Source organism: Caloenas nicobarica, chromosome 4 (genome assembly GCF_036013445.1).
Source record: "Caloenas nicobarica isolate bCalNic1 chromosome 4, bCalNic1.hap1, whole genome shotgun sequence".
Lineage (NCBI taxonomy): Eukaryota > Metazoa > Chordata > Aves > Columbiformes > Columbidae > Caloenas > Caloenas nicobarica.
In genome coordinates this window covers 19,537,611-19,562,658 of record NC_088248.1, presented here as the reverse complement: position 1 = coordinate 19,562,658, position 25,048 = coordinate 19,537,611, and the positions used below count along the sequence as shown (strand labels likewise).

The window sequence follows — 25,048 nt, the reverse complement described above, 5'->3', positions numbered from 1 at the left end:
AGAAATAAACGCTTTTCTCCTGTGCACCGTGTGCATCGCTGCCCGTGTGAGTCTCACACGCATGTGAGGGGGGATCCGCCTCCTCCCCCCGCCTCCCCCACGGCTTCCACTGGGGGTGACTTGGGGCGGCCGAGCTCTCTGCTCCCACCGCCCCGCCTCCGCCAGCCGCCATTTTGCGGCGGGGCGGCGGCGCCCCGGCCTCGAACCCGCGGCCCTGCGGCCCGCCCGGCCCCGCCCCTCCGGCCCGTGTGGGCGGGGACACGAGGCGGCCCCTCCCCCGGCGGGGCGGGGAGAGGCGGGGCAGCGCGCGCGCCCCCGCCCGGGTTCCCGCGGCTGCGCCCCGCCCGCCGCCGCCGCCGCCGCCATGGACAGCGACGAGGAGACGCTGGAGGAGACCGTGGAAGGTACCTGCCGCGGGGCGGGGAGGGTCGGCGGCACCGGCGGGCGTGGGGGAGCGGGGGAGTCGGCCCCGTGGGCGCCGGGCGGGGCCCGGTGTGGGGGGGCCCGGGCCGGCGGCGGCCCTAGAGGGGCGGCCGGGGCCGGCGGCAGCGCATGACATCAGCGGGCTTATGCAACGGCCGCGCCGCACGTGGCGGTGTGTGACCGGCGGCGGGGGCGCTGCCGGGGCGGGGGGCAGCGCTGCGCGGTGCGGCCCGGCGGGGGCAGCCCGCCGCGGCCCCGTGCCGGTGCCGGGCCTCGGCTGCCGCCCGCCCCGCTCGCTGCGCGCCAGCCCGACTGGAAGGCTCCAGCCCCTGGACGCGCTGTGCCCCGAATGTGCAAAAAATAAAAAAAACAAATTGAAAAAAAGGTCGTGTTCTGCCGTGGCTCCCGTGCAGGGGGTGGCCCCTCCGCCCGCAGTCTGTGCCCCGGGGTGTGCGCGACGGGCCGCTGCTCTCCTCGGTGCTTGTGGTACCTGCTGCCTCCCCTGTGGCACAGTGCGGGGCTGCGCATCCCTTCCTCTGCAGGACGTGCTGTGCTGCTAGAGCCTGCGAATGGTTGGACTCGATGATCTTAAGGGTCTCTTCCAACCAAAATGATTCTGTGATTCCGTGCTGAGTAGTAGCACCTGAGCCACTGTGCGGGCTGCAGACCGTGGTGGCTTCTCCTGGTTAGCTAGTACCAAGGTATACCTGGCCTTGAGAAATAGTCTGGAAGCGAGGGGCAGTCGTTCTTCAGGGCTGCGGTTATGTTAGTGCATGCCGAAAAGGGAAAAGAAAACAGCAGGTGGAAGAAGTTACAGTAGTTGTGTGTATGGGCAGCAGAGCTGGAGTGGAGTCATCCGAATTGGAGGGGGAAGGCCCATCTCTTGGGCAATATACACCTCCTTTTGTGCTAGCCTTTTATGAGCGGAGGACTAACCCTTCAAGAGCTTTGAAACTGAGGCACACGCGTCTGGAAGGCATTCCTAATGGAAACCTTGGCACGCAGCGATGTGGATCAGCAACACGCCGTCATCCCGAAGCATCTAGGAGCGCGGTTCGGGTTTGCCTCGTGCAGCTCTTGAGCAAAGCGCGCCAGCGGTACCTGAAAGCGCCTGCTCCCCCAGGGTCCCTCGCAGGGCACAGTCCTGCCAGAAGGAGCAGCCCTGGATTTTCAGCTGTTGGGATTAAGCACACCAAGTAAGGAGCTGCTTATGACAAGATGCCAGTAATTCTCATCGTTCGGCGGTGGGCTGTTTGTATCTCGTGGCAGGAGGATTAGGCCACAAAGCGCGTTTCTCTGAAGAAGACATCGAGCACGGCAGCATAGTTTAACAATAGATGTGAGCTAAGCAGCTGCTGCTAGGATCTGGATTTATGGAATAGCCATGTGGTAACAGAGCCAAATGAAAGCTTTGTTGGATAAAACATGGTCGTGATGGGGAGTGAGATTCTTCAAACGCAGGGTGCTATGGATGGGGCATGCCCTGCATGTTAACAGATGTCTTTCCCACTTTCTTTCCTCCTTGCTCCTCAAATCTATGGCTTACAATTGTGTCTTGTGTCAAGAGTCATAGTTTTGATACTTATATCCCAGGTAAAGCGTCCTACTGTATTGTGAGTTTGCTTAGTGTTTCTGTGGGCTAAGGAAACAAGTTTTTAAAGTATATGTTATTCAGCAGTGTATATGAAAGTAAGTGTTTTTCGGAGTGACGCAGAAGCAGGGTGCTGCTCTGGGGGGAGCAGGCTGGCTGGGTGTTTTTGCACTTACCCAAAGGGAGACAGAAATGTGACAGAAATCAGCACGTGGGTTTTTTTATAGGCATTGTGAGGGGAGGGATTGTTTATCGTTGTTGCTCCTAAAACATCCATCTGGCATCTTTGTGGCCAGAATCTTTTATTGATGATGCACACTGTATGTCTTCTGTTAAGTAATAGTAATACTGACAGCAAAGGGCATTTATCTTTGGTTTGTGTAGATCAGTGTTACTGGAAAGTCTCATCACGCTGCATGGTGAACTACCCCCTGTCAGTGTAATTCCTTTTCTTGAAAAGTTCACGGTCGGGGCTTAAGAGGAGATTTGAGAGACGCTTAAAAAAGTAATAAAAGTGAGGTTTTACAGTAATTGAAAAATATGATTACACACTTCAGGTTTATTTTCCATTTGTGAGAGAAGTGAGAAAGGGAAGCGTAATGCTCTGCTTTGCTCCCACAGAAATAATGAGTATTTTTTCCATTGACTTCATCTGGAACAGAATTAGAGCCTAAGGCCTCAGCCGCATAGGAAAAGTTGCATCTATGTAATTAAACTTGAAATTACTTTTTTTCCCTATTGACTAAGCGAGACTGAGTGTCTCTTGTTGGAAGGGGGGTGGGTGCGGGGGGCGTTTGTTTTGTTTTTTCCAGTAGGGGAAAATCTCTAGCATACTAGAAGAATTGGGTTCTTTGTACTATGGCTGAGATTAAGACTCTGTATAGAGGCCATTGGATCAAATCTGACCATTTAAATCTCTGGGATAGTCTGTATCGTACCACGCAAAAGTCCTGACATGCATGCTGTGTACAAGCATGGCAGCTTTTGTGTTGGGCTTTGCATTCCAGCTAAATCTTGACAAAACTGAATAGTCACAGAGAACAAAGTTGCAGGTTTGTTTGTTTGTTTTAATAGTGTAATGTGCCAGTATATATTTTTTTTAATCCAAATTTTTTATAAAAGTTTTTCTCCCATAGTGAGGGGAAAATTGGTACTGTACTGATTAGGGTTTGTGAACTTATACCACTATACCCTTCCCATATGGGTAAAACTGAAGCCTTTAATTAAAACCGTAAGTGCTGACATGGTCGGTTTTGTTCTAAAAGGGGTGTCCACGTCAGCAATTTCAATGAGCTTTTAGTTAAATTGACATAACTCCTAAAACTTTTCCCTTCTACAAAAAGGGATGTCCTGGCTGACTGGGAGGAAAAAAAGCCTTTCTTCTTTTTGGAGACAGCAGTACACTGCCCTTTCTGTCCTAAAGGGTTTATCTTTGAAGTTACTAAAAGCCCTTTAGTGATGTAGCTTTTTTCCCAACCCCCTACTTTTGCTTTCTCGTTTTACTCTGGTACTTCTCGCAGCTTGGACAGTAAGAAGTGTCAGTTGATTTTTATTAGGTTTTCAGGCTTTTAACTTTTTTAGGTCTAGCTCAGGCTGGGAACTTCACTTAAGAGCTCGGTGATGTTTTGTGAGGTGGCTGAACTGGAAGCAAGGTGGGTTGCTAGTCCTGAGGGACAGGTGGGCTCCCAGCCACCGAGCTCTGCTGTGGCTGTGGGGTGTGGGCTCAGCCCCAACAAACAGCAAGGAAGGGAAGAATTTTCTGCCAACTTAGCGATTTGCAATGACTTGCACAGGGCACCAGGCAAGTGCCAGAACAGGTGCAGGACAAACTTTGGGGAGCACACATAGGAAGGAGGGAGTCTTGGATGAGTTTAGGTATTTCACCATTATTTTCTCCTGTCCACCTTCTTTCTGAGTGCATTTCCATACTTAATGTGAAAAGTACGGGAGATGAGTAGTGAAACTGCACAGCCTTGCTTGGTTACCCTGAGGAACATTTGCTTAGCTCTTTTTTCCCTTCCTCTATCTTTGTCTCTCTCCTTTTTTTAAATTAAATTTTACTTCGAGGTAGACAAAAGTTTGGAAATATATCCTGACAAAGTATCCTGTGCTGCATAGCATTCTTCTGTCAACGATTCTGACATTAAAAGGCTAGGGCAGGTCCTGTGCCTCATAGGAGAGGACTTCTTAACCAGATGCTGCCCCACATCCTTATCATGCCATGTCTGTGGTGTCCCTGGGAGTCTGTGAAGCATCCCAAGGAAGCAGCAGCTTCCTTGTAAAAAGTAAAATTTATGGTGGTGTGAGAAGAACACATGAACGTGCATCTCTCCTCTGGGTACCCTTGTGCCCACAGAACCCTGTGGACCTGTTGCAATCAGGGCATGAATAGGTGGCTTTCTGAAGCCACATGGGTGGATGGCCTTTCCCACTGCTGTCCACACAGCTTGTCTTCTCTCTGGGCGTAGGACTCGAGAGCTGGTAATGCTGAAGTGCCACTTGTTGCCTCCATCAGCCTGGGCTGTGATCACTCCCCGTCACACTGGAGTTTGTTTCTGCCTTTCCAGGTGTGTGTTGAACCTTTTCAGTTTAGGGCAAATTTGGTCAGGGAAGAGCTTGACCCGAAGCCCGCAGAGGTAGACGCGTGTGCTGTCTCTCATCTCTAGTAGGCTTTGTGTGCCTCACCAAGACACTCAGGGGATCCGTGGTCGGTTTTTATTTACAAATGTGGAAGAACAGAAACATACGCTAGCTTTTATTTGTTTGTCAGTTTTCATGCAAGATTTATACCTGCTAAAATGTGACAATGGGAGCTTGTTACTCCCACACCTGGTGTGTGGCTGTGCTGGAAGCAGCCCTGCTGAGCTTGAGCATCTTCGTTCTGCAGCCGGAGCGATGTTTTCCTAGTGCAGCGCTAAGGACTCCAACTTCACGCAGGTAAACTAGACTGTAACGATTATTTAAACCACCCTTCTTTCATTTTCCTTTGGCTTTGAAGAGGCAGATGGAGATACAATATGAACTTTATTATGCTTTAGATTAATCAGAGTTGACCGGTTGTGTTCTGTAAAATACAGACCCGTGCAGGTGAGGATCCAAGTGCATCGCCCCTCTGCTTTCCCCATGTGCAGCAGCTGAAATGGGGAAAACTGATATGGCTGGGAAAGGGAATGGCATGGGGGATGTAATGTGAACACGTCAGAAAGGCACTGGAGAGCAGCATTTAAAATATGAAATAGCAACTTGACTGACATATTGAAAGTGCATAGCATTACGGATATTATATGCTTTTATTTCTTTAAATTCCTGTGTGTATAGCTACAAGGTGACACACCCGCATTGTTGTAAGACATACTTATCAAAACAAACAAACAGACAAACCCTTTCTTACTCAGTGGTTTGAGTCCAAATCTATTCTCTTCTCACCAGGAAATAATATCATATGTTAGATAAATATTTATTGATGGGTTTTTTAAGACATATATTAACACAAGCTAGAATAGTGTGAACCTTGTTTCTTCTAGAAACATGTCTTTTTGCTTATTCTTCCCTTCTCTCTCCTGTCTCTCATACCTCCGCTTTTATCCTGACCCGTTTTATTTTTTCTTTTAAGCGAAGTGTGTTACCCCAGTAGAAACTTTAGTTGTACCAAATCTCTGATCACTGTTCCTAACAGAAGTGTCTTGGTAGGGATTGCTGTTTTGTACTAGGGAGCTACTGCATTTCAAGCGTCTGTATAATCAGAACAGGTTTGCAAATTTTTATAATGCTTAATGTGTTCCTCTGCTCTTTGTCTGGATTGTATTTCAGGGCATCTAGACGATGATGGGTTGCCACATGGATTCTGTACAGTCACCTATTCATCGACTGACAGATTTGAGGGAAACTTCGTGCATGGAGAAAAGAACGGCCGTGGCAAGTTCTTCTTTTTTGATGGAAGGTAGACACTGGCTCCTCAATTTTTCTTCTATGTTCTGCCTCCTGCTTGCAGTGATGTAAAACTAATCTACATTGATTGTATGCTGCTGGAGTTTCTGGATAAGCTTTGTCATTAAAAACCAGCTGGAAAGTTTCCTCTATTGCTGCTGTAGGCATAGTGCTGACAGGGTACCTTTGGGGGCTTGGGAACTTTGTGTGTAACGTGATGCCTGGAGTTGTTCCCTGGTGGGAGGATGCAGCAGCGTGAGCACTTTTAACACTGTAAAGTCATGAACTAATTAGAAACCATACGAACTGGGAGGTGGTCAGAGCTAGTGGAAACCATGTGGACAACGCCTTGGACTACAAAGTTTGAGTCCATAACTGCAAGTAGAATTCTTTGTTTGCCTTACAGCCCTGTATATAGAGACTGCGGGTGGACTGGGAGCTCCCTGTGCCGGGCCCCACGCACAGACGTGGGACCTTGAGAGGGAGGCTTACCCTCTGCTCGGTCCTGGAAATTGTTTAGTGGTTAAAGGACTGAGTTAAATATGGTTTTGTTCCCAGCTCTGCCTAATCCTCTTCAAGTTGCTTGTGGCCTGATTGATCTTCAGAAAAGCCCCTCTCTTCACTGGGAATTGTGACAGTGAAATTGGGCTTATCTGTAGCTGTGCATGTGTTTTCTTCTCAGATGTTCGTTATGAACACCTTGTACATCTTCCCCCAACTGCAGCATTTCTCTCTGCAGTTGCTCAGAACTTCCTCCAAAAGAGTGGCAGATGTATAAAATGACATGATTCTTCATGGTTTTGCAGCTGTTGGTGGCACTATGAATAGCAGCCATTAAACTGACAGTCGTGCCGGGTCTACTCTCCTCCTGCTCAGCGAACTTGTGAGCAGGAGCGGTGGTATTGTGCTCTCAGTGAGTCAGCTCCTTGTCTGTACTTGCCTTTGCAATTGCATCGTACTGAGAATTGTGGGGTTTTTTTTCATGAGAAAGATAATATATTTATTCAGTTATGCAGAAACTGATCAGGCCTCCAAACTTGGACGAAGAAAAATCCCCACTGTTGTTGGTAATGGGCTTATTAAGCCTTGTGTGAGTAACTGAAAATCGGTTATGCTCAGCAGCTGACCTCTCTAAAATGGCCTTTTTTTTAAGCTAGCAGACAGCGTCTCTATGGACACATGTACGTAAGGCTTGTTGATGATCTCAGCAGAGCAGTTGCTGATTGTACAGGCAGAGAAAGTGACCCACTATTTTGTTTGTAGAGGTGCTCCTCCAAGTAATCCAGGGTACTGGCAGTGCTCTGTGGGAAAACTCAGGCTGCTGCTGCCTGTGCTGAGCCTTTTCTGTCCAGCTTCAGTGCTGCCAACTTTTTTTAAAAAATTTCATAACCCTTAAAAAATTGAACAGTTGGCTACTGTATGACTTCAGGATCTAGCAGAATGAAAATATACAAAAATAGTCTGTTATATGGTTTTGGAAAATGGGATATTTTTATAAGCTGCTCTAAGCTTATTTAAATTTAGCTAAAGCAGAGTTAAGCGAGCAGTGACTCTAGTTGCTAAAGAAGTTGCAATTTACCTGCCTACACCCAGGTAGCAAGAATAAGTTGTTCTCTGAAGTGGATGGTTCAGGTGTCGTGACGTGTTGAAGGAAGAATCATTTAGCATGGAACAGGACGTGCTGTTTCCATTACCCGTGCCGTGGGCAAGGCTGAGTCTTTATAAAGAACAGAAATGAATGCCAAAAAATTCTCGAAACACCTCTCCCCTTACAGCATTGTGCGCTTCAGTGCAGTGAGTTCCCTGGTTTCAGCGTTCCTGGATCTGTTTTCCTTACAGGCTGCTGGTAAAGGCTGACAGCTGGGCTGCTGTGAGTCTGCTATTTGGGAATAGCTGAGTCCTGTCAGCCACTGGGCTGGCAGCATTGTAAGCGTTCTCATTTTTTGAGTGTTGGGAAATAGGGTTAGCTGCCCTGTTTGCCTCTGCGAAAACTTTTCCCTTTATTGGAATAGCTGCTCGTTTCCTGTTGGTTATTTAAGAGAGTGGAAACCTGGAATGAAATATCATTTGTTTTTTCCTCCTCCTTTGAAAATACAACAGAACCCAACATATTCTTTCAGAGAGAGAAGTTTCACCTCTGGCATAGTCCCTGTTTTGGATCTTGTACTCGAGCTTTCATCGATGCTGAGGTTTGCTGGAGTGCGCCTTACAAAAACACTTTGTGCAATAACTGAGCATGGGAGTTGTGTTTGGCACTGAGCTACAGCTGCTGTTCTCCTTTAACTACAAACTCTTGTAAACTGACATCTCCCACATCACAGTAGAGAATGGTATTATTTTCAAGAAAAAGTTCTTATGTTCCCATATAGAGGGAAAGGTGGGAGATCGGGGAGTGAGAGAACAGGGTCTGTCATTGTCACAATACCTGGAAGGATAATGCAGTAAGTATTCCCCCCCCAGCTCTTATCTCTGGTTTATTTTTTAGGTAGTGGATATCCTTGATCCCCTCTAAGCCTGGTGGATAATGGGAAGACAGTACATCTCATAAATCTTGACTTTAGTAAAACTTTGCATTATCACAAACAATCTGAGAAGCAAACCAGAGAAATATAGGCAAGCTCAGGACTTATATTAATGAGATTTTGCTTATGCAAGACACAGAAGCTATTTATTCCTCCTTGTGCTGGTCAGGTCTTAGTTGCAAGCATTGTGTCTGGTTGCAGACACCATACTTTGAGAGCTTAAAAACAGAGAGAAGGAGCGGGGTGGGGGGGGAGGTGGAAATAGCTCAAAAAAACTGTGGAAAGTATAGAAGTTTGAGAGAAGCTGACCTTTTAGGCAAGGTTGAAAGACATGGATTTTTTACTTTAAGTACCTTTCTTTTGATTTCCTTAGATGATATGCGAGTAGAAAGAGGTGAATCATTTGGAGCTTAATACAATGAAAGAAAACCTAGAGATTTGAGTTACAGTAAAAGAAAATATTTTTTTTTCCAGTGCTGAAGCACTGTTGTGATTTAGCAGCTTGTTAACTTCAACTAATACCATTGAAGCCAACAAGAAGGTTTTTTGTTCTCTTTCATGACATAAACTGGGGGTAGCTGCTTCTTTTCAGTAAACCTACATTTGGACTCTGTATGTGTTGCCAGCTACAATGAATTTAAAATCTGGTGATCTGTGATAAACTGGAGGAAAAAGTGTTGTCAAATGGTCAAATACAGTCAAATAAGTGCACAGATTCATGGTGGTTCCCTCATGCGCTGTGCTGCTGTAGCTGTCCGTGCAGCTCTGCAGCAACCTGGATCAAGAAATTCATAATCCGACTGAAATGTAAACCTGCTTTCCTGCCCCTTCCTGCTCTGCTCGGCTTTGCGTTGAGGCTGTGTGAGCATCGCAGTGGGACAGGGCACAGTGTGAGGAAAGGGGATGTTTAAAACAGCATTGCTGTGAAGGGAGCTGTGGAAAACCAAAGCTGAAGTCATGTTTGTAAACACGCTGTCTGTCATGGGTGATGTACCTTCTCTTACTGTAGTGGATTTTCCCATGGAGACCTCAACCAGCATGCCAAAGTTATGTGAGAACAGAGAGTGAAGCTTTAGAAACCAGAAAGTTAGTTCTGAGAAAACATGCCTTCTGCAGCTCTTGAAAATACCTTTTGTAAAACATGTAGAGCCATGTGCTCCTGGACCCTGCTTGGGCTTGTGTGGTAGATGTAGATGTCTGCATCAGAAAAAAGGAGTATGCAGTGAAAGTATGTGTACTGCAGCTGGCTGTTCGCTGGGTGTGCTGGGGTAAAAACTAAACAGTTTGTTTCCTGATGCTAATTCTAACCTGAGAAAGAAATAACTGAGTAGATTCTCTTTTACAGTTATGCTCTCATTCCTTGTCATTTCTCTCAGCAGCCTTTTTTAAGAGAGGAAACGAAGCAGATTGCGAGATATTGTTGCATCCCTTCTAGAGGGTTTGCAAGACAAAACTGAATTGAAATCATGTCTCTTTGTTCAAATCCAAGTGCACCACTGGTTCTGTTTGACAGGTTGTGTTCCACTTTAACAGGAATACATGAAAAAAGACAGTGCTTTTAGCCAATCCAGTACAGGTTGCTGGTAAGTGTGTTGCTGGGGAGCTAACACTGAACTGGTAGCATGCTCCATTATGGTCCACCTGTGTGGCCATTCACTTTCATCTCACCAGAGAGGTGTTACCAAAGATCCAAACACAGGAGGTAGAAAATCCTAATGTGAGAGTAGCCAGCTTAAGTAATTATTTCTTCTTTGAGCACGAGCAGTCCATTTGCTGCTTTAATTTGCCACCCCAGCCTATAAAAAAGGCTCAGCAGTGTAATTTAGGTGAAGAATGCCGTGTCCATGCAGTGGTGAAAGGACAGGGTAAGTTGCTCTCTGCCTCTGGAGGTCCACAGAAACAAGTTTCTGTTTTTCTTCACGGCTTTCCAGAGAAATCAGGCCTACTTTCCTACTCCCCTTCCCCTTGTTCCTCTCAAATTTGGTTGGAACTAGCAAACGCATCCAAGTTTCAGACAAGGGGACAGTGATGCCTGGCGATTGTTGCAGCGGCGGTGCGCGTTTTGGGGAGGGCTGTAAGGTACCCAACAGAAGCGTCGACAGTTCAGCTCCTCCCAGGACATGACTTTCTGGAACATTTCCCCTCAGCCTCTCTGTACCAATAGCGTGTAGAATCACAGAATCACAGGATGTCAGGGATCGGAAGGGACCTCAAAAGCTCATCCAGCCCAATCCCCCTGCTGGAGCAGGAACACCCAGATGAGGTTACACAGGAAGGTGTCCAGGTGGGTTTGAATGTCTCCAGAGAAGGAGACTCCACAACCTCCCTGGACAGCCTGTTCCAGTGTCTGTCACCCTCACTGAGAAGAAGTTTCTTCTCATATTTAAGTGGAACCTCCTGTGTTCCAGTTTGAACCCATTGCCTCTTGTCCTATCATTGGTTGTCACCGAGAAGAGCCTGGCTCCATCCTCGTGACACTCACCCTTTACATATTTATAAACATTAATGAGGTCACCCCTCAGTCTCCTCTTCTCCAAGCTCAAGAGACCCAGCTCCCTCAGCCTTTCCTCATAAGGGAGATGCTCCACTCCATCATCTTCGTTGCCCTGCGCTGGCCTCTCTCCAGCAGTTCCCTGTCCTTCTGGAACTGAGGGGCCCAGAACTGGACACAATATTCCAGATGAGGTCTCACCAGGGCGGAGTAGAGGGGAAGGAGAACCTCTCTCGACCTACTAAGCACCCCCCTTCTAATACACGCCAGGATGCCATTGGCCTTCCTGGCTGCAAGGGCCCAGTGCTGGCTCGTGGTCATCCTGCTGTCCACCAGGACCCCCAGGTCCCTTTCCCCTACACTGCTCTCTAATAGGTCATTCCCCAACCTGTACTGGGACCTGGGGTTGTTCCTGCCCAGATGTAAGTCTCTACACTTTCCCTTGTTATATTTCATTAAATTTTTCCCTGCCCAACTCTCCAGCCTGTCCAGGTCTCTGGATGGCAGCACAGCCTTCTGGTGTGTCAGCCACTCCTCCCAGCTTGGTGTCATCAGCAAACTTGCTGATAGTACACTCAATTCCCTCATCCAAGTAATTGATGAATATATTGAACAATACTGGCCCCAGAACTGACCCGTGAGGCACTCCACTAGATGCAGGCCTCAAATGAGAATGACGAGCAGAGGAACAGGGTTGTGCTGTGCTGCATATTGAGACTTTGGATTCACTTCCTAGAGAGACAAATAGTCTTCCACTGCTGTTTTCTTTCCCTTTTTACCAGCACCCTGGAAGGATACTATGTTGATGACGCTCTGCAAGGCCAGGGAATCTACACCTACGAGGACGGAGTGGTCCTTCATGGCACATATGTGGATGGAGAGCTGAATGGACCAGCCCAGGAGTATGACAGTGACGGGCGCCTCATATTCAAAGGGCAGTATAAAGACAACATTCGACATGGAGTTTGTTGGATTTATTACCCGGTAAGCCTGACCACCTGCTCTCTTTATTGCACAATCACACCATTATGTTATCTTTCTTGTCTCCCCAGCTGAAACAAATACATACCACGACCCAGCTAGTCAAAAGTCAACACACAAAAATCCAGGTGGAAGTTTTGTGCATTTCTTATTTTGGACAATCCAACACACAGTTAAACCTTTTTCAGTGTTGAATTTTTGCCCAACAGACAGCATTTAGCAAGGCTGTGAGATTCCTCCACCATTTTCATCTTCCAGGGAACCCTGCCCCTGGGAAGTGCATTTACGTGTATCTCCTTGGTAAGGCTGGGAGAGTGATTTTTACCACTTCGTAGTGCTGACTGCAGAAGAGAGGCATGGGAGCCCTGCAAGCTATTGCAGCCTGCTGCTCTTATTTAACCAGGAGAGGAGACTTTGTCCACTTCTGCAGGGCATGTTGTGAAGCCTGGCTTTGCCCAACAAATCACATGTAACTGGTGTGAGAGCTGTGCCTCTGACTAGAGGGTGGGCAAGTGCTTTGCTCATCAAGCGAGCCAGAATTTGATCTTTCTGATTCTTGGTAAACACTTGGGTATTCCTCTGGAAAACTCTGGAGAAATTTCTGATGTGCTTTTACAGCTATGCTAGTTAGGGCAATAATGGTTGTACTGCTTTTTAGGGGTTCTTATGTTGTTGTCGAGGAAAACATCTACATGTAATTAAGATGCCAGTCAAAAAACCAATCTATTCCTGTGCTACATATTGCACATATTTTAACTGCAGATTCATTTCAAATGCTCACCATTGTCTGTTCATTTTATTTACGGGTTTTCACTAATACTAAGCATGTGTGTTAGAATCAACAAATGCGTGGTGCATGCTGCCATACAAGCAGCAGTTTTTCGGTACTAGTGTATGAAATACACACAGCTGACCCTTCAGGTCATATGTCTCCTGTTTCATCTTCCAGCTCACAAAGTGTTGCTGTACCTTCTGGGAATGTGGATCTTTGGAGAGTGTTTGTCGTTATCATCTTGCCAGACTAAAGGATGCAAGGTGTTCCAAAAAAACCTTTGCCATGCAATTGTTTATGCATGATTCTGTGCATGATGCTATGTGCACAAATTTTTACCCAGACTTAAGATTCACTTTCCTTACTCTGGTGTCTTTGAAGCTCTTTCATCTTTGGAGTTGAACAAAATGGTCCCACTCTGAAACAGAGTCCATGCACGGTGATCTTGATCTAAACCAGTCTGTTTCCACATCCCACCTGCTGGTTTTGCTCCAGGGCACTATTTGAAGATGTTTCCCTGTCCTTTTTGAAATAAACACCAGAAGTTGTTAGATCTGTGCTAATCTGTGTGCCTCATTCTGCAATTCTGCAAATAGACCTAACAGAAGTTGCAGGCAAATCACAGATGGCAAAGCCCAGGGCTGAAATGTGTAAAGCTTAGAGAGGAAAAGTGTTGCTGATGATGGCTTTCAGCAAACAGTTGTTCTTGTCGAGTAACACCTGACATCGTGGGGGGATGCTGGGGACAGAGAAACTCTCCAGTTGTCCAGCAACAATGGTTTTTTGCTGGTTTTTTATTAGGCTCAAGTCTTTTGATGTACCATGAATTAGCAGTGAGCAAAGCAGCATTTTAATTTTTTCTTTCCTCTAGCACACAGTATCATGCTAAGAAAACTCAGTCAAAGTTTGTGTGTGGCTTTGGACCTTGGTTCACGGATTGTTCACTTAAAAATGTTGTCAACTGAAGCTCAGTGTTTGTGTCACATGGAGGGAAAGACCTTGGGTTTTGCCTATTTCAAACAACATGGAAAACCCAGTTAATTTCTTTTATCAGTTTTATCCTGACTGGAATGACTTCACCCAGCTTCTTCATGTGTCTGTTTCTCACTCCTTTTCATGAGCTCACATCTGAACTTACTGTAACTTAGATTGCTTCTTTAAAGAAGTTGGGAAAAATCTTTTTAATTTACTGAAGATAGTAAAGTGTAACTAAATGCTCTGCCTTCTGTTTCTTGCCCATGCTTTCAGGATGGAGGCAGCCTTGTGGGAGAAGTGAATGAAGAAGGGGAGATGACTGGAGAGAAAATAGCCTATGTGTATCCTGATGGAAAGACTGCATATTCTGGAAGGTTCATAGATGGAGAAATGATAGAAGCAAAACTGGCAACTCTGGCATCTGTGGAGGATGGGAAACCTCAGTTTGAAGTAGTACCAGGCAGTAAGTTCAGCTAACACAGAAACCTGTATTCTTGCTGTCAGCTCTTTGCCACAATCGACTCTTTTCTACAGTTTTTCCCATTAGAGGCTCTAAAGGCTGGCTGCAATGTGATGTGATAATAAGTCTGTTAGTGAGAAGCCCTTTTTCTAACTGATAAGGTTGGAGAGAAAGGCAGGCGGAGCGATTCCTTTGCTCTGGGAACACGCGGGAAGTGGCCCATGCGGTGGTGCTGCTGAACCGTGTTTCGTAACCCTTCTCTCCTGCGCTCATGGGCATGGTCCTGCTTGTCACACACGCCATTGCCATTGCCGTCCGGCCCAGCAGGAAAACCTGCTGAACAGTGGTAACGCTGGCACAGCTACAGTAAAATAACAAAAAGTGGAGAGGGAGGCTGTGGTTTGGTTGTGGCTCTGTCAGTTGGGTTTGTGCAAGTGAGCGTTAGCACAGTGAGTATTCTGGCACCTGCATTACGGGGCTGAAAGGACACAGGGGTTGGAATTAGTGAACTGGATTCAGTTGTTGTGTAACGTCCTGCTGGTATAAAGTGGCTATGAAATGGTTAGGGTCAGGGTGGTGCCTTCGACCCATGCAGCCCGTGCTCCTCCTCCAGGGCAGTGGTGGCTTGGGCTGGTACTTCTGGAGTGGTTTTGTTGCTCTGAGGTGTATGTGACGTTTTGGAGGTGAGTAGGTTAAGCTGTGGGCAGGGCCATTGAGTAATCAACAGAAACTACACTAACACCTTTACTGTTTTGCCAGCAGAGATTGTCTCACTTAACAGGAAACAACAGTGAAAAGGGCTTGAGAGGCAAACGCGTGTGACTTTTTATTTTAAATCTCTCAGTTGTGATACCAAATCAAAATTTAACTTAAAACATATCTTCTGAGAGGGTACAGTTGTACTTTGTAAATAAGATTCATTTACACTCTGGATGAAGCTGCCTTCAGCCAGAACAGATCTTGGACACCAGGGACAACAGCCTTTTATCAAACTTTGCAATGTTCTGTTTGTTGAGGTTTGGTTTTGGTTTTGGTTGGGTTTTTTTGTTTGGTTTGGGGTTTTTTTGGTGTTTTTGGTTGGTTGGTTTTGGTGTGTGTTTGCTTGGTTGGTTTTGGTGATGTTCTGGTTTGGGTTTTGTGTTTCTTTGGTTTGGTTTTTTGTTTTGTTTGTTTGGGGTTTGTTTTGGTTTGATTTGGGTTTTTTTCCCCTCCATCTTATTTCTACCTGCATCTTAACCCATCTCCCAGACAGTTCTGGCAATTGATTCCAGACGGATGTAATGTTATCATTAGAGCTGTACCACTGAGTTGCTTATTAATGGCAGGAAATAAATGACTGTAGCAAGTGTACTTTGTGATTACTGAACATTATCTGCTGGTTGAAGTCTCTTCAGGATTTGAAGTAGAAAACATTTCATATTTCAAATAGTCCAAGATTTTTTGTAGTTAATGTGGTGTTGAATACATCCTTTTAAATTTTGCTTTACTTTTGAATCAGAGATTCTGGGAGAGTCCGTTTTGAAAGTCTGTCCCGTCCTACTTTAAAAGTTAGTAGCTTGAAGAACATATAAATCACCTTTTTGTCATAGTCTGCTGTGGTACTCTAGTGTGTCAAAGGGAAAAAATAATCAAGAAACGGTATCTCACTGAAAACCTTTCACAGGTGTGTTCTATTTAATACCTTTTTTTGGAAGCATAACTTTTATTTCTTGTAGTCATTAAAATTTAATTATTGAATGTCTTGATTACATTAAGGGTTGCATGCTTTCAGTACTGCCAATTAGTTTATTTGCTTTGTTGATTCTGGTTTTTTTTAGGCCCAGTATACAGTTTTGACAAATCTACTTCATCCTGCATTTCTACAAATGCACTTCTTCCTGATCCTTACGAGTCGGAGAGGTAGGCTTTTTTTTCTTCTCTCTTTGAATATTGTCTATGTTTCTTTGCTGTTACATATTTAGGGCCTAATTTTGCAAACCTTTCCTCATTTAAAATTTAAAATAAGTGTGTAAAGGTTTGTGAAATGGAACTCGTACTCCACATCAGTCAGCATTTGACTTAATCAAATGTCTTTCTGATTTGCACAATAAAATTGCACTCTAGTGATTAGAACACACCAATATTTTTTAAAAGATTAAATGACGATGATTTCTTAGCATTTCAAAGGCATGTTCAGTCAAGTCCTGGACACCACTAATAGCCCACATCTACAACATTCTGAACAAATAAGTATGCTGTTCCCTATTTTCTAGATGTCTAACTAGCTTCAGTTTGCAGTGTGGTGCTTTCAGTGTGTTTCGCTGAATGACATGCCTTGTACAGAGTTTTCTCCCCTCCCTACAGGTGTAGCAAAGTGGCAAGACTAAATCATCGAGCTGAAGGAAAGTGAGATACTCTTTGTGATAACCCTGAGATGTCAAAACACGTTCCTCAGCAATTGTCCTGTTGTAGTCAGTCAGTGACGCTTCTCTACTTCCTCGGTGGCTATTCCACAATTACACTTTTTACCTAGATTTTAAGAAGCCTTGCACTGTAGCTGTCTCAGTTATAGTCCTTTTCTGATACTTGGAAATATCTAAATAAGCAATTAGTGAAGTGCTGGCATTAATTCGCAGCAAGTATTTGAAGATCTAGGGCTTGACCTTGAGAACTCTTGCTGGGTAGAGTAATAATCAGTGCATGTACACCAACAACTTCAGCTTAGTGGGGACCTGTGGGATTCTGGTATGTTATTGAGAGAGTTATTGAGCTGAAGCCATCACCGAGTGATTGGCACTTAAAAAAAATGAATTTTCAAACTAGCAGATAAAGTCAGCCCCACTTCCCACCATATCTCTACTTTGCCAAAATCCAGAGAACGTATGGAGGAGAGGAAGGAGAAGGAATTGTGTTTGGAGGTTTTGAATTGTTTAGTTTTATTGTTATGCTGAAATATTAGTCTTTATGCCAGTAGTGTGGTGATAATACTTATTGAAAATGAAAACTGTAGCAAATCACTAATTCCATGTCCATTTCCCCTTGTAGGGTGTATGTTGATGTCTCTCTCATTTCCAGTGCTGGAGAAGGGTTATTTTCAAAAATAGCAGCAGAAGCCAGTACAGTGATGTCCTTTTACAACGGAGTGCGAATTACACACCAGGAGGTAAAGGAGAGAAAAAAGTCAGTCTGAATTTTCACTGCTCCTTCTGAAATCCTCTTCTTATAGTAGGATCTTACACCCACCCTTAAGTTTTAATATGATGAGTTTATTGAAAGAAAGTACATGTTCACCTAAGTTTCTATTAAAATGTGATGGGTTTTTAAATGACTTATACACAGGTTTAGTTGCATATATTTGAACTTTTGCTTTCGAACTGCTGTCAAAGTTGACCCCTCCATGCACACACTGGATTTTTGCCTTGCAAACTAGGTAGACAGCAGAGACTGGTCCCTCAATGGAAATACAATATCCCTTGATGACGAAACAGTCATAGACGTGCCGGAGCCCTACAACCACGCCGCCAAGTACTGCGCTTCGCTGGGGCACAAGGCCAACCATTCTTTCACTCCTAACTGCATCTACGACCCGTAAGTAGGGTCCCGTGTTTGGGAGGGGAACCTGCAGCCCAGCAGTGGGGGCTCAGGGGCTGTAACTGGTAACTGGGCAGCTGGATGAGGAGCAGCCGGTGGGGCTGGGAGTCGTGGGTCCAGGCACTGCAGGAGTTCCTGCTCACCGGGGCCCAGCTGGAAACTGGCTGGCTTTGCTGGGGCTTGGTGTTTCTTGGGACTTACACCATGGAGTATCTTGAAGTTTGCGACGGCGTCAGTTTTGTCGTGAACCTTAGGAACTGTCTGTTGATTCTAAAATGCCTAAGCACAACTCTCTAAATCCTAACTTGGCTAGGACTGCACAGTATTTGCTGGGCTACAGGTGCTTGTACAAGCACCATCAAATGTGCTGTCATTTCTGAAGCTCAGAAAACAAGCATCTTGCTGCTCTGCACTTGGTGCAGAGCACTAGGAAACTTTTGATGTATACATATGCTCAAGGGTATAAATATTTTCATACTAATGTATAAACAGACGGACCTGTGGAGATACATATTTAGAAAATAGTTCTCCTTCTTTAAATAAACCAGTTCCCTTTACTGTGCGACCCTGGGGTAAAAAGATGCGCAGAAGTATGTTGTGATTGTTTGGTAGGTAACCTGTACAGAGGAAATTAAAATGAGCCATTTTCCATGCTCTCCAGTCTCTCATAATCTATACTGTTTCTCTGTCAGGCGGATGTTTACCACTGCACGCCCAAGGCATGTGGCGGTGATTAACTGTGTTTTACTTATTTATTTCAAACAAGCAATGTTGCAGGACTGTTGAAAAACTTTCAGTAATAGAGCTACACAAAGCTATTTTTAATACATCGATATTTTTTGCCTTACTATTTATGCCTTCATAAGGCTGACTCAAAGCAAATCTGCTATCAGATTGTATGATCCTGCTCTGAACTGTGAGTGACTTCTAAAGCGATAAAAAGGGGCTAACAGAGTCTGTGAATTGACAGCTAAGCCTAGCAAAAGTGTTTATTCTTTGTCTAGGTTTGTTCATCCTCGCTTTGGGCCTATCAAGTGTATCCGTACCATCAGGGCTGTGGAGAAGGATGAAGAATTAACAGTGGCTTATGGATACGATCACAACCCCGTTGGGCAAAACGGGCCGGAGGCGCCGGAGTGGTACCAGCTGGAACTGAAAGCTTTCCAGGCTGCCCAGCAAAAGTGAAACGGAAGCTGCTTCTCTCTTCAGCAAACTGAAATAGAAACTTGGATCTATGCACTACCTTTATACTGAAAACTGGACAACCAGGGATTGTTCATGCTGTTGCATCATAACTTTGCATTCTGTGTTAAGAGATAAGTTTCTTGCATACTAACTAGGTTCGACTGTGTTACTCATAGCAGATTTAAAATTAGCTAGAGTTGCACCAGACTTATCTGGAGAAATTATTTAATATTCTATACGAGACGTGATATTCTTTGGTAGCTTATGCTTTTGCACCATATGCAAAGATGCCAAAAGACTAGACAGGAAACTAAAATGGGTATATCGTTCACTTTTAGTCGGCAGACTTAGTGTTGCTCTCTATCTGCCTAGGCATTATTGTGCAACTGCATTTTGCATATATGCCACTTGTGGTGATAACAGTAATATTTTGATATTCTCTAATAGTAGCATAATTTTGCCTTTTTAAACCTTTGATCTGAATCTTGCAATAGAGCAGTTAATTTATTAGCATATAGGAGGCTGGGTTTTAATTCCCCTTTCCTCTTGTCTGAACGTTGTTCTTTCTACAAATCCTCTTTTGCAGGAGAAAATCCTTTCTAACTAGTGGAAAGGCTTGTATGTGTATGTGAGAGTGCTGTGTGTTGGTCTCTGTGGCTCTCTAAGTAGCATAGCAACATGTTCAAACCTAATATTTATCTAGCCTTTATGGCTGGCTTATTTAATTTATAATTAGGACATGCAGATGATGCTGTTCTTTGCATGAAGATTTCCTGGAAGGAGAAAACAGATTCACTTTTTGAAGGGCTTTCAGAAGCGTGTGTTCTGGAATGCGGGCACGTTACTCGCATTGGTGTTCATGAGTTTTGTGTTAAAGCAGCCAGTTCTCGAGGCAAAAAATCCTAGCAGTGCGATGCTTGAATCTCGCGTGAATTCTCTCTACAGGAGGTGTCTGTATTTGAGGGCAGGCTGTAGTACTTGGTTGAGGAGAGCTGTATCTTTTGTATGTGTTCAGTTGACAAAGAATATAGCCTTGTAGCCGTCTTTTAGTAGTACTGGTTTGAGAGACAGTAAATTAATATAGTATGAGATATCAAAATAAGATTTAAAAAAATATATATGTGAAAAGATTGTTTTCGAAAGACAAACAATGAATGTAAAAACATCACTCACTGCTCATATTTAGAAACAGCAGTCAATCCATAGCTTTGTTGCAGCCAACAGTGGGAGGCTTGTGAATATTCACCTGCAGGACTGTGTTCTGGGGTTTTTTCAGGGGTAGGGGAGTTGTGCATTTTTTCAGATACTGTACTGGTCTTGCCTAATGCTGTATAAAAGAGAAATAATGTATCATCTTGGTCTGGATACTGGAGCCCTTTTGGGACTCCAATGTTCTCTTTTGGGTTTAGCAGCTTAGGAAAAACTCAAATGCATTTGCAACACTTTCTTTAAATGTTTGTAGTTTAAAAAAGTTTGTATATATGTAACATAAATTATTTGGGAATCAAACCTACATTTCTGTGGCAACACACTTCGGCTGGTTGCTTGAAGGACCGGAGGTGTCCGGCTGTATGTGGAGCTGGACACGGAGAGGGTTGGTACCTACAAGCAGAAGGGTGAGGTTGCTGTTGCGGGCAGTCCCAAAATCTTTGCCTTGCTACCCGCACAGGTTTAGAAATGGTAAATAAGAACCTCTCTAACCTGGGGCTCTGTTCAGTCCCTGTGGCTGGTCACAAAGTTTTTCCAGCACCTCGCCATTTAAGCTTGTGCAAAAGCTTCGTGGTTGTGCTGGGGGGCCAGCGGGCTCAGAGCTTTTTGACGCCCTTCAGCAGTGATCCGAATGTGGGCTTTGACGCCACCTGTCTCCTCACGCTGGAGGCTCAGGCCGCAGCTCCGCTTCTCGCCCAGGGCAGGTGGCCGGCAGGAGGGACAGCTCAGGGACCCGGCTGGGCCTGCAGACACAACTGAGCCTCCTGGGTGAGGGAGGTGTCGAAGGTCAATTGGCAGCACGGCTTCAGCAGGTCGGCCTCAGGAAGAAACGTGCGTGTCCTCATCTTTCCCTGAGATCATGGCTGTTTCAGCCACTTGCAGGAAGACTTGCCACTCTGGCAGGAGGCTGTTGTGTGCTTCTGGTGGATTCCTCTGCCAGGACCATGATGTTTGCACAGCTGAAGCTTGTGTTTATGTGCAGGGAAGAGGAGAGGGAAGTTACGTGAACCTTGCTTTGAATGGATGGTAACTCCTTCCACAGTCTTTGGACTGCTCGCCTCTTTGTGCCTGCTAGCGAATTGTGCTTAAAACGTTCTGATCTCTAGAGCTCTTTCAGCTTCATTCCTGATCAGTCTCCAGTTCCTCTGCCATCTCCTCCTCCTGTGGAGTTGCTTATGTGTTAGTAGATTTGTCAGTCTTCATATTGCCTGATTTTTGAGATAAATACAAGATAGGTGCTCTTTGTGCATTCAGGTTAGATGGTTGCATCCTAAAATGGGGTAATTCTAGGAGAAAAAGGCACTGAGGTATCCTCTGTGTGTTCTCAAAAGCCATTAATTTGGTGGCAGTCAAGCAGATTCTCCTGTGTATGCTTGTAGCCTGGTAGTTGCCACAGCTGTGGCTATTGTCCCTGTTAGCCCTGCTGTCCTTTTTCTCTCTGCTCTGTTAAAATCTATTGGTCCTCCTACAGATCCCTTCTTCAGTGACCAACCTTCTATAGAAGTTGTGATTATAAAGCTGCTTTGGCTTGATTCAGGACCAGGCCTTTTAATTCTTCTTTGTTTTCTTTTTCTTTGTGGTCTATTAGAGTGGGGATGGTTGGGATGTTTTTTACCATTGGGAAGTGAAAGGGCTCAGGGCTTTTTGTGTTCTTCAGAGGTTTTTGAGAGGTGTGTGTTGGCAACCACAGGTTCAAACACAGGTTAGTTACAGAACTCCAAATAATGCCTTAACTCGGTCAACATATTGCAGCTCAGCTTCTGAGGCTCACTAGGTAGCAAGACCAGCTTAGCAAAACTATTTATCAATAGTAACAGGAGACTCACACCAAAATATGGTTTTCATTTGGAGCAGATGAAGTAGTCATTTTGCAAAGCAATCCATTTGAGCTTGTTGAATGCAGCTGATTATTGGTGAATGTGCAATAAGTAAAGAAGCTCCACGTCTCAGAGTCTGGGCAAAGACCTGTCCGGTCGGCACAGAAACTGGAAGAAGAGCTGATGCCTGTAAGCCGAGCCTGGATGAGCAGCTGGCTCTCAGAGTACCTGTTGTGACTAAACAATGGTGTAGGAGAAGGTGGAATTGCTGCTTTTTTCAGGTACGGGTCAGTTCCCAGCGTCTGCCTTTGGTCTGCAGTGCTGTGCGGGGCTCCTCTGTGATGAGAGGGTTGTTACCTGAGCCCTTTTAAGAGACAGAGCCTATGTCAGCCTGTGTTAGAGGCTGCTGCCTCTTCAAAAAAAAACATCATAAATGGATCTTCCTGCTACAGCAGCACTGTGTTTTGTCACCAGGAATACAGAAGCTTAGTTTTCTGGAGAAGTGGTTAATCTTGGAAACAAGGGAGCATGAGAAGTTACAGGTGAGAGCTGCCTGCTGCTGTGTCCCCCCTCTGGATAAGAGGGAAAAGGGGTTAGGCCTGGGAGCGTATCTCAGGTTGAGTCTCGTGCTATTATTTGACTCTCTGGGATCTACCTGATTTTCCTTCACAAATCTGGAAAAGTTTGGGGTTTGTTGGTGGGGTTTTTTTTGTAGTAATTAAAAAAAAATTAACCTACATAAACACAGTTGCAACAGTACCCCCTAGGATGGCCGGTGCTTTTTCCTAGGTGCAGCTCCTGGGTGACTGGTACAGGTGTCGAGGTGTTTGGGAGGCCTGTTGCTCAGCCTCGCGAGGCTGTGTGTTTCAGGGGTGACAAGGTAGCCTTCTCCTTAACTTGGCCTTTTGTGTTGCACACGGTTGGCAGCGGCTGCGGTTTCTTCCCCGGGGCTGTTGTAGCACATCGCTGGTGTGGAAGCCAGGGCGCTGTCAGGGGTTTCTTGCTCTCTGCCAGGTACTGGAGGAGCAGAGTAGCCAGCGTATCTCTCCTGGTGCAAGGAACTGAGAAGTGGTGGAAATTGTCACTTTTCTGTTTCCTTCCCAGTTGACAGCAAGCCCTGGGGGAGCCCCAGCTGTGGGTGAGCTGTCCCTGTTGCTGTTTGTGGGTGCCCTTGTCCTTCAGTCAAAACCGGTGCTCACCACTTCGGTTGTGCCAGGAACTGTACAGTGTCGCTTCTGTCCCAGAGACCTCTGCGATTTTTTTTTTCTTTTTTTTTTTTTTAAATCCTTTCGCTCGTTTTGACAGTCTTTTGGAAAACGCTGCCATTGCGATGAGGTGAGAACTTGTACAGAGCTGGTTACCTGCTGCTTTCTTTTCCTCTGGCACAGCAGAATCGCTGCAGCTGTGGGTGCCTGAGGAATTCACCTCCAAGCACTTAAAAAACCAACCAAACAAACAAAAAACCACAATTGCTTCGAAAACAATGTTGCTGAAGTGTCTCCTTATGTGCTGAGGTGCTGCATTAGACACCTCTTCCTCACTTACACCTGCTGACATACGCTGAGAGCATTTGGGCGAGGAACGAGGCGTGGGAGCAGCTTTACCTGTGGATGTAAGTGGGCTTTGTGCTCATCTGCACCCTGGGGAGAACTTCTTCCTTTTGCTTTGTATACTGGAAACATGAGAAATATATTTTTTTGGACAAAGCATTTCTAAGCAGTCTTACAAGGGATTTTTTTTTTTCTTTTTAAAAGGTGCAAGATTGAGTGCATGTTTACTTGCCCCAGATCAAAGGTTTTGCACACTAAGGTCGCTATCTGTTGAATGGACCCTCCTCTTGGCGCTCTTCTGTCTTCAGGCAATTGAAGCTCCTGCCCTCTTTCTCTACCAGTTTGACTGTAACTACTTTTTTTTTTTCCAGGACAAATATATACACAAAAATTCTAAGCAATTAAATGTTGAAGCCATAAAATCATGAGTGTGGAAAGACCCTCTTCACAAGTTTTAACATATTTGTACGTAAAATGATGTTTGTATGAAATATTTTCATGGTAGAATGAATATTAAAAAAAAAAAAAAACAACAAAAACCTTCCACTAAGATCTAAACCAAATTTAAAAGGATGTCTTTTTGTAAGATATAATAAGTAGATCAATTTTATTTTTGAAGAGGAGATGCAACAGATGATCTTTACAATTACAAATGGTCATTTCTGCTATTTGGGAAAGTATGTATGCAGCATTACACACAACTGTCATAAATAATTGCAGTAGCAAGGCCAGTCACATCTTCAGGACATACCTCTCAACCTGTCCCTCCATGATACTGTACAAACGGACCCATCCTTCCTTTCTGCAGATTTCCTCCTAGAAAACTTTTCCTACTGTAACTGTACTGAATTTAACTCTTGAGCTCAGATCCAGACTAAAATTGTGTATTACTTAACAGTTTCCGCTGGGCCTTCTGCTGTTTTAATACTCTTTAGCCCATAATTACTGGGTGTCTGTTCTGAAGAACTAAGTGCTAAAGAATAATCCTTGGGGTGAGCTTACACGTGTGTTAACAGTTAACCCCGGAGTATTTAACTTGTATACAGTACTTGATAGGTGTTTTATGACATTTGTACTCGAACTATGAGCCTTACTGAACATCTGTAGGTTTATTCATGACTTTTAAAAAATGGATAACTCTAAGAAAGATGTTTACATGAATGATGATTGCCCTTCCTTTGATGTTATGAATGAGGTTTTTATAGTGTGTTTGGGTGTATGTGCAAGGAAGTAAGAAAAATGTTTCTGGGGAAAAATAGACTTGACAAACATTTGTAATAAGTGAATTTTAAAGATTGCTTTAATTGCGCTACGAAGGCAATGCAGATATTAAAATATTCAACAGAACCATCGCCTGTCGTTGTTATTTGTGTGTCTTGGTTTGGGGCATCCTCTGATCTCTCCCCCTTGCTTGTGTACTCTGTGGGTGCTTTGCAGCCACATTTATTGCTGATGCGTGGGAGCGGAATTTGGTGCACAGTTAACACACGTTAAGGCCACACTATATCAATAGTGAACTAGCAGCAGAACACTCCCGACACTACTGCCGTGGTTTTTTCCTGGCACCTCTGCTGC

At 44.9% G+C, this 25,048-nt stretch overlaps 1 protein-coding gene across 1 annotated transcript; it reads left to right on the top strand.

Moving 5' to 3' along the window:
- Window positions 1-276: 276 nt before the first annotated feature.
- Window positions 277-24,820, top strand: SETD7 (SET domain containing 7, histone lysine methyltransferase). The gene is made up of 8 exons (XM_065633452.1): window positions 277-404; window positions 5,825-5,954; window positions 11,737-11,938; window positions 13,956-14,145; window positions 15,960-16,041; window positions 17,167-17,284; window positions 17,552-17,709; window positions 18,717-24,820. The coding sequence occupies exons 1-8, from the start codon at window positions 365-367 to the stop codon at window positions 18,895-18,897; spliced, it is 1,101 nt and encodes a 366-aa protein (XP_065489524.1). The 5' UTR covers window positions 277-364; the 3' UTR covers window positions 18,898-24,820.
- Window positions 24,821-25,048: the final 228 nt, after the last annotated feature.

Bases quoted from the DNA above. Each gene is read 5' to 3' on its own strand.
- SETD7 (XM_065633452.1), top strand. From the start codon at position 365: ATGGACAGCGACGAGGAGACGCTGGAGGAGACCGTGGAAG. The intron at 405-5,824 runs GTACCTGCCGCG...ATTGTATTTCAG, and splicing joins GCTGGAGGAGACCGTGGAAG to GGCATCTAGACGATGATGGG. The intron at 14,146-15,959 runs GTAAGTTCAGCT...GGTTTTTTTTAG, and splicing joins GTTTGAAGTAGTACCAGGCA to GCCCAGTATACAGTTTTGAC.